The 9,662-nt window shown below is 43.5% G+C and overlaps 1 protein-coding gene across 1 annotated transcript in view; it reads left to right on the top strand.

Annotated features, from left to right (window-relative positions):
• Positions 1-3,603: 3,603 nt before the first annotated feature.
• MAPK4 (mitogen-activated protein kinase 4) overlaps positions 3,604-9,662 on the top strand; it is a 52,576-nt gene continuing 46,517 nt past the window's right edge. Inside the window, exon 1 of the mRNA XM_063128257.1 lies at positions 3,604-4,349. Coding sequence (XP_062984327.1) covers positions 3,714-4,349 — 636 coding nt within the window. The 5' untranslated portion in view covers positions 3,604-3,713. The remainder of the gene's footprint in view (positions 4,350-9,662) is intronic.

The raw sequence follows: 9,662 nt of genomic DNA, 5'->3' as shown, positions 1-9,662 counted from the left end.
CTTTATCGGAGACAGAGTTCCAGTTACCCTCACTGGAGTAGAATGTACACACTGAAACAACTCAGTTGCAGAGCTGTGGGAAAGTGCTTAAGGAGTTGAATCAACATGTCATGTAATGCGGGTCTCGTTCCAGTTCAGCCATGGTGGATTTTTCTCCGTTTCGTGCCACCTGCATTTCAATGTCACCTTCTGCTTGTTGTTAGCAAGCTGTTCCGAAACTGCCTTGGGATGGAGCATAGTGAAGAAAGGTTTTATCAAGTCAGTCTTGCAAGGATATGTTCTGCTAATAGTTACGGGGCTGATCTGCACATAACTACGCAGGATTAAAGCCTTAATGAGAAAGGCGAAACCTCATGCCTTGTTTCCATACATTCAAAGCAGCTCAGGAAATGGCATTGGCACATAACCCCACATGCATACACAAATCCCACCTTGCAGCACTTTGCAATTTTAAAAATAAAAAAAATAAAGGTTAAGTAGCATGAGGAATTTTCAACCAGAATCTGCAAAAAATAAGTAAATGCCTCGGTTCAATTACTGAATGTATCAATCAATGTATTGAAGGCAACCCAATACAGGTTCTAGCCAATTACATAGACAAAAGTTATACGCAGAGTATAAAAGGGTGTCGTATAAAAAAGAACAGATAAAATGTTATGAAATGAATCTCTTGTATCATTCAAAGGGACACCTCTGTGCAATCTGAATAAAGAGAGAGCCTCCTAAATAGGGTGTTGATGTATCCTACTTAACAAAGGACAGACCTCTGCCGGAGGGTGTGTCAAAGTGTGGTCTCAAGGCTGGTCACCTGCCAGAGCCTCACAACCACCTGACTCAGTATTAGGCAGCTTCCTAGGTTCCTAATGCAGGTCTTGCCATCGCTACACACCTACCCACCCAATCGCTTGCGCTCATAAGAACCTAAGAAGAACCATGCTGGATCAGACCGAGGGTCCATCTAGTCCAGCACTCTGTTTGCACAGTGGCCAACCAGCTGTCAAACAGGGACGAACAAGAAGGAAATGGTGCAACAGCACTCTCCCACCCATGTTCCCCAGTAATTGGTGCACACAGACTTCCTTCCTTGTATACTGGAGATAGCACATAACCATCAGGTCTAGTAGCCATTGATAGCCTTTTCCTCCAAGCATTTATCCAACAAAACAAAACCCTTTTAAAGCCATCCAAATTGGTGGCCGTCACTACATCTTGTGGTAGTGAGTTCCATACTTTAATTATGCGCTGTTTGAAGAATCAGTTCCTTTCAGTTGGACTCACAGGGACTCGGCAGTGACTAGCCCGGATTTTCGGGCTGGTGTAGAAACGGCCAAGGTGGTAGATGAGAAAGAGTATGAGGATCAATGGCGGTGAGAAGGTAGATTCTCTGAGGGAGGGGCGCTCGTTGTATTGAGGGTGTCTTGCACAAAGGCCCTCCAAAACCTGGCTGGGTGGCTGGGCGAACACTGACAGCTTTATAGCTGCTGCCTCTCCCCTCTTCTCCTTTCTTACTGTGGCTGCGTGTTCCTTAACCCAGGGGAATTGGCCAGCCTCCTGTTCAGCACTTGACCCCTCCTCATACTGCTATGCATAGACTGCAGTGTTGCACAATTCGCACACACATCCCTGCAAGATTAACTTGCAGGCATACTTTTCAGGCCTGGTGTTAATAGTTGGCCTAGATCAGCCTTCCCCAAGCTCAGGACTCTATCAAGTTATTTTGACACTTGAGGCAGAACATCCCACAAGCACCTCTACCTAGCAACAACAATAACAAATGAAATTCCCTCTTCATCACAACAAAGCTGCAGGAGCCCTGCCCTCTTAACCAGATACAAAAGAGGGCAGAGCTCCTGCAACTTTAACTGTTGTGATGAAGAGGGAATGCATACGAATGTCACCTGCTGAAATTCCCTTTTCTATGCAACTGTTAAGGATACAGGAGCCCTGTCCTCCTTTCCTTATGGCCACCCTACTTTCATGACACCCCAAATCAGGTGCCTGAGGCTGCTGCCTTCCTCTGCCTTATTTATTTATTTATTTATTTATTTGTTTGTTTATTTATTACATTTTTATACCGCCCAATAGCCGAAGCTCTGTGGGCGGTTCACAAAAATTAAAACCATAATAAAACAACCAACAGGTTAAAAGGACAAATACAAAATACAATATAAAAAGCACAACCAGGATAAAACCACACAGCAAAATTGATATAAGATTAAAATACAGAGTTAAAACAGTAAGATTTAAATTTAAGTTAAAATTAAATGTTAAAATACTGAGAGAATAAAAAGGGCTTCAGCTGGCGACGAAAGGAGTACAGTGTAGGCGCCAGGCGGACCTCTCTGGGGAGCTCATTCCACAGCCGGGGTGCCACAGCGGAGAAAGCCCTCCTCCTAGTAGCCACCTGCCTCACTTCCTTTGGCAGGGGCTCACGAAGAAGGGCCCCTGTAGATGATCTTAAGGTCCGGGCAGGTACATATGGGAGGAGGCGTTCCTTCAAATAACCTGGTCCCAAACCATTTAGGGCTTTAAATGTCAATACCAGCACTTTGACTCATACCCAGACCTGGACTGGCAGCCAATGAAGTTGTAAAAGGACTGGCGTAATGTGACCTCACCGGCCAGTCCCTGTTAGTAAACGGGCTGCCCTGTTTTGTACCAGCTGTTTTGTACCGTCTCCCTGCCCAGCCATCCCTCTATCTGCATTGCTCTGTTCAGGAGTGTATTTCTTCATCATGTTTGAGTGTGATAAAAGGTTGGGGGTGGGCCTTTATGTTGGCAAAAACGATTTCATTATTGTGTGATCAAAGTCAAGGAGGTGGTGTGGTGAGCAGGGAGAGACAAGAGGCGCTGGTAATGATGTATCTTTTTTATCAAGGAAAATTATTGAGTTTCTCTCAAAAGGTTATCATTTATATTTCCAATTTGCCTTCTTTTTCAGGTATGTTAGGAAGAAAGGATTTTTTTAAAAAAGAAATTAAATTATCAAATTAATCCCCCATGTTTTCTTTGCCTTGCAGAAGGAAGGGCTGTGACGAGAAGATGAATGCTATGAAGACCAAATGACATAAATGTCAGCGACCAAAAGAGATAGAGAAACAGGAAGAGTTTGAGTATGGAAATTTGTGGCATTGAGCTCAGTTGACGAGGAATAAAACTTGTTTGAAGACACCTCTGCTCTTTAACGCATCTTCCGATGATGGAATGGAAAAGAGGCTTTATATTTAACAAGGCATGGCAGACAATTCACCAAAGCCTCGTGGAACTATTGGTCTCACACAGAAAAATGCTAAGTGAACAATGACCGAGCCCATCTCAATAGAGGTTTCTGGCATAAATGTTAATTTCCAACAATTGTGGCAAAAGATCCATGTCTAGATAACGAACATAGTTCTGTAGGGTTTACGTGTTGAAGTTCCACACTTGCAGAAGAAAAAGAAATAAGGATAATTTCAAAAACTCTATGAGGTTCTGAACGTGTTGCAGGAAAACCCTTCACTAGATTGTTGTATGGTCCATTTGTAATTTTTGATTTCTCTCCCCTATCCCGTGCCCAAATGAATGAGTCAATGTTTTAAGTTTGCAAAAGGAAAATATTTTTTTGAATCAGCTCTATGTGCTTGTAACTGTTTTTACACCTCTGAACATTTGATTCTTCTCCTTTGCAACAATGGGCTCCAAGCAAGGAAACCCGCAGATTTTCAGTCCTAAACATGTTGGGCTATTTCATTTCAAGCCGCATTGGTGATTTGGAGGTTCTGCTGGATTTTTGTTGCAGGGACAAAGAGGGAGTAGAGCGCGCCATGGCGGAGAAGTGTGAGTACATCGCGAGCGTGTACGGTTATGACCTGGGCTGCCGTTTCATCAACTTCAAGCCCTTGGGCTTTGGTGTGAACGGGCTCGTCTTGTCGGCGATGGACAGCAAAAGCTGCCGCAAGGTGGCCGTGAAGAAGATCACCATCAACGATGCGCAGAGCATGAAACATGCCTTCCGGGAGATCAAGATAATCCGCCGATTGGACCACGACAACATTGTGAAGGTCTATGAGGTGTTGGGGCCAAAAGGAGTGGACCTCCAAGGGGACCTATTCAAATTTAACATGGTATATGTCATCCAGGAATATATGGAGACCGACCTGGCCCGTCTGTTGGAGCAAGGACCACTCTCTGAGGAACATGTCAAACTCTTCATGTACCAGTTGCTCAGAGGCTTGAAATACATCCATTCGGCCAATGTGCTGCATAGGGACTTAAAGCCTGCCAACATCTTCATTAACACAGAGGATCTGGTATTGAAGATTGGTGACTTTGGACTAGCAAGGGTTGTGGACCAACATTACTCGCACAAGGTATGTCCCTACATTTTTTCCCCTTGTTCTTCTCGTTTTCTACAGGCTAGGACATCTCAACCCAGATTTCCCACCCCAAATTACTCTTTGGATCTATGAGATGAGTTCAAACCAATAGTCCAAATGAAAAGGCACTGTGTTGTATATACTAAGGGCCCATTTACAGATCAATCCCCTATGCAGAAGAAACTCCCATTGAGTTTAGTTGGGCTTACTTCTAGGTAAATTGGTATAGCACGAGTACAGAAACTCAGACCCAGGGACCAAATTTGTCCCTCCAGAGTTCCCTCCCCAGGCTCCAATACATTTCTCCTGACTGCTGATAGTCTGATGGTTTCTTGGCTTTTGTGGTTTTATTCCCCATTCTAAAAGGTTGAACCACTTAGTTACTGGGCAGTAAGAGCTTTAGAATTTTTCTACATTTTTTTTAAAAAAAATCATACTGCCTTACCAGGGCTTTCTGCATCTGTTTGTTTTTGGGATTGTGATCGGCACCATTACATAGGTGGCCATATGGTTAGAAACTGAAAACTTCCTTTCTCTGCATACTGTATGTGCTTCATTCACTTTAATGATATGGCACCATCTAGTGGCCTAATTATAGCACAATACTGAGTTTACACACTGGGAGATTGTGCAATTTCCTAGATATTCCCATACTATCTCTGGTTTTTTAAACTCGAAATTTCCAGGGGATAGCATGGGAGGGCCTCCAGATGTTGACGATCTCATGTAATGGACCCACAAACTTCCATGAATGGCCAATGATGGCTGTGCTATAAATTGGTCGCTTAGAGAAGCTGTTAAGCTAAAATATGCTGGTAAATATGCCCATTCAACACTGGTTCAGAAGCTCCAGCTGGAGCAAAATGAAGCTGATGGTGGAGGCCAGAAGGTCAGAAAACATAACTCTGATTTTCCACCAACTACATTGGTTGCTGGTAAGTCTCTGGGCCCAATTCAAAGTGGTCCTAACCTTTAAAGCCTGAAATTGTTTGGGAACCAGATTATCTGAAAGACCTCTAAACTCATATGGTCCTGTTCATACACTAAAGTCTTCCTCAGGGATCCTTGTGGAGTGCCTGCCATTAAGATCCATAATGTTTGTTTGTTTGTTTGTTTATTACATTTATATACCGCCCCATAGCTGAAGCTCTCTGGGCAGTTTACAAAAAGTTAATGTTAGCGTGCACATGAGACATGGCCTTCTTGCCAGTGGCTCCAACACTGTAGGAGTCCCTTCTAATGGACTTACACCAATCCCCTTCTGTACTTGCATTTAGACAGACCTTGGCCTTACCTTTCAATGCTGCTCTTATTTGAGACCACGAGTCACTTGCTTAGGGAGACCAGCTTTATCGAGTATTGTGTACGTTTCTATTGCTTTCTATTGTATTTTGCCTCATTTCTGTTGTATATCACTCTGTGAGGGCATAGCGCTAAGACAACAACTTTTAAATAAATGAATAAAATGAAAACCTGGCCATCGGCTCTCTAGAATTGGGGCTTTCATCTGAGTAAGCATGTATAGAATTGGACTGCAGGAGGTGGGTCATAAGCTTATTTCCTGAGATCCGTTGAATTCAATGGGACTCACCCCCAATGAAAGCATGCATAGGATTGCAGTTTGTTTTCCTGCATTGGAACAAAGAGAATGACAACTGACCCTGTGCCCCTTTCTTCAAGAACAGCATATGATTGCGTTGGCCTAACTCAGCAGTAATAGAATTGGGACTACTTTACCTGCAGCATGGAAAATTCCACTGTGAAAGCCTATGCAGAAAGAATGCCCTGTGACGGAAAACTTTGACCACCCAACCCCATCAACTGAGCCGCGTCCTAAGCGTGGGTTCGGCTCATATGCGTGATTTCCCCAGATAAAAGGAACAGATGGACAGAAGGAGGAATTTAAAGTATGTTCAGCAATTTTGCAGTGGCATTTCCCTCCGCCCGCCCCGCCCCCGGTCCCAGCTAGTGGTTTATTTAGGACTTTTGTCTAACATAAATAATAAGAGAGATGCTGTCCTCTCCTTCAACCCCTAATCAGCCTGTCTCTTGCTTATGGAAGGTAGTAAGAAAACAATATGAAACCGGGCATTCTTAAAGCGGCAGTCTTTATTTTGGGGTATCTGAGCTCTGGCATTGGAGGCAGTGTTTTTCTGCCGGTTGCAGCTTACCAAAATGTGAGGACACTACACAGATCAATATGTTTATTGTTCAATCCACAGATCATCGCAACACATACAAACTTGACATTTTGCTATACTATACATGATAAAAATTATATATGGTTAAAAATTAGAGAGCTATCAAAAATGTAACATGCATTACTAAAAGGATAGCAAGATAGGAGCACAGCGGACACACAGAAACCTTTAATTGCTTCTCAGTGACATTTCATTTATATCTCTGAATCTTTATAACAACTCACACCAATATCTAAAAACTTTGCTCTACATCTATTAGCTTTCACTGCAAATAGTGCAACCCTTTGTATCACATATGGGTTGGTTGAATATAATAAATAACTCAGTTTTTCCTTCGCACCCCAGTATTTCACTTTCTTTAAAAAAGGCTCTAAATAACTTTTCCTTATATCTATATATAAGGGGCAGTGAAATACCTAGTGTGTTATGTCCTCTGGAACTGGCTCTCCACAAACACATAACCTGTCTTCTACTGGTATGCCGTGGAATCTCCCCCATTTCATCACAGTATCCATTTGTTCAAACCTTAAACGTGTAAGGGAGGACACAATTTGTGTGGTTGTATGTTATCTCTCGTCTTCCGTGCAAAGAGCTGGAGGCACCATAAATAGGACACACGCACCCTCCCTTGGTTTTTATGCTTGCTTGCAATAATGCTGTGAGGTGGGCTAGAATAAGAGAGAGAGAGTGACTGGCCCAAGGTCACCCCGTCATGTCACATCCAAATGTGTGTCATGAAGCCCTGTGCAGTTTTTTTAAAAAATTTGTTAATGAAAAGCAGTGTGTGTATGATCAGAATAACAAAAAGTAGCTAGGGCAGCCTTCCTCAAGATAGTGCCCTCTAGATGTGTTGTACTACAGTTCCCATGATCCCCAGCCAGCATGAGCTAGGGGGAAGGGAAGCATAATCCTTTCCCAGCTGGTCGTTTTTCCCTACACTCCAATGGAGGTGGTGGCTTCAATTAGGGTGACCATATGAAAAGGAAGACAGGGCTCCTGTATCTTTAACAGTTGTATTGAAAAGGGAATTTCAGCAGGTGTCATTTGTAGATATGAAGAACCTGGTGAAATTTCCTCTTCATCACCACAGTTAAAGCTGCAGGAGCCCTGCCCTCTTTTAAATCTGGTCACTCTAGCATAGCTCCTGCAGCTTTAACTGTGGTGATGAAGAGGAAATTTCACCAGGTTCTTCATATCTACAAATGCCACCTGCTGAAATTCCCTTTTCTATGCAACTGTTAAAGATACAGGAGCCCTGTCCTCCTTTTCATATGGTCACCCTACTTCAATGTCAGTGGGACGGTGAATCCGCTACGGTTTTCGGTCAGAACTCTAAAAGAGCACTCCAGGGTGCTTAACCTCACTCCAAAATAGGTTCAGCAACTTAGTTACCTCCTTTAGAGTGCTGGGTGGTTCTGACTAAATCCCAGAATGGGTTCACAGCCCCACCAAAATTAGAGCCATCAGCTTCCACTGAATGAGACCAATTTCTCCCAGATCCCCCAGGATGAAAGAATCAGTGAGGCTCAAGAATATCTGGGAGCTCTGAGTTCCACCTCAAAGCTTGCTCCTCCTCATTCCCATGCCCAAAATCTGAGCTCTTCTGTTGTTGTTCGGTTGGTGCACAACCCTCCTGCAGTGATTGTAAAAAGTATACACAAACATAGAGCTGGTATTCATGCCCTGCTCTTCTCCACCTCCTAGGACACTTTTAATGTGAACTTCCTTTTCCACAGCCCCATTGTACAAAGAGTGCATCTGGTGGAAATTGGTGGCTCCAATGCCACTGGGGTGGCGAATTCAGTCCGGGTTTCAGTCAGAACCAGACAGAACTCTAAAAGGAGCTATCAGCAAACCATAGGTTAACAAACCATAGTTTGTCAGCACACCTGTGTTCACACAGCACAACAACTCACAGTTCAACAACAACCCACACTCAGCCCATAGTCTGGCTTGTCATGGTGTGTGAACCCAGCCTGCAAATTGTTTTAGGAGGACATCATTGGTGTCCTGCTTTGTCCCTCTTTCTAATAGCAAACTCCGCCATGGAGTGCCGACAGCTATGTAGCCAAAATAGCGACATTGATAAACAAGAAGCTCATGGTTTGAAATGCAAAAATATTTAGTGTGTGTGTGTGTGTGTGTGTGTGTGTGGAGCTTAAGGAGCAATATCTCCTCTCCAAACATCTCTGTTGGCCATTCAGCATTATTATTATTATTTATTTATTTATTTATTTATTTATTTATTTATTTATTTATATAGCACCATCAATGTACAATGGTGCTGTACAGCGTAGAACAGTAAATAGCAAGACCCTGCCGCATAGGCTTACATTCTAATAAAATCATAATGAAACAATAAGGAGGGGAAGGGAATGCAAACAGGCACAGGGTAGGGTAAACAGGCACAGGGTAGGGTAAAACTAACAGTATAAAGTCAGAACAAAATCAAGATTTTAAAAGCTTTAGGAAAAAGAAAAGTTTTTAGCTGAGCTTTAAAAGCTGCAGTTGAACTTGTAGTTCTCAAGCATATTCAGTGGACACAGTATGCTGTCTGCTGGGGAATCAGAATGGAAAACCAGGATGGAAAATGAATGTCTCAGGTCCCACTTGTTCCTCTTCTAATGCCAGCATTGGATTAATACCCTTGTCTACAAATCCTCACACACGTGTGCAAGAGACTCTTTCCGTGCAGCCTTGTGGATCAAGCTATTGGAGTAGGGTGACCATATGAAAAGGAGGACAGGGCTCCTGTATCTTACACAGTTGTGCAGAAAAGGGAATTTCAGCAGGTGCCATTTGTATGTGTGCAGCACCTGGTGAAATTCCTGCTTCATCGCAACAGTTAAAGCTGCAGGAGCCCTGCCCTCTTAATCAGATCCAAAAGAGGGCAGGGCTCCTGCAACTGGGATCTCTGCAGGTTCCTGCACTCCCACCCTATAACATCGCCCTTGAGCATCATTAGGGGCTCATTCCTAGCCTGCACGTGCCTTGCCTCTAATCCACCATTTCAGAACTTGGGAGCAGAACCTACGACTTGTGGAAACGGTGAGAGAGATTTGAAGGGTGTCCAATGCCCTTCTTCCTTCTACCCTAGGGTGACCAT

This window comes from Elgaria multicarinata, chromosome 6 (genome assembly GCF_023053635.1).
Source record: "Elgaria multicarinata webbii isolate HBS135686 ecotype San Diego chromosome 6, rElgMul1.1.pri, whole genome shotgun sequence".
NCBI lineage: Eukaryota > Metazoa > Chordata > Lepidosauria > Squamata > Anguidae > Elgaria > Elgaria multicarinata.
The sequence above is the reverse complement of the archived record's forward strand: the minus strand, read 5'-3'. Positions and strand labels throughout refer to the sequence as shown.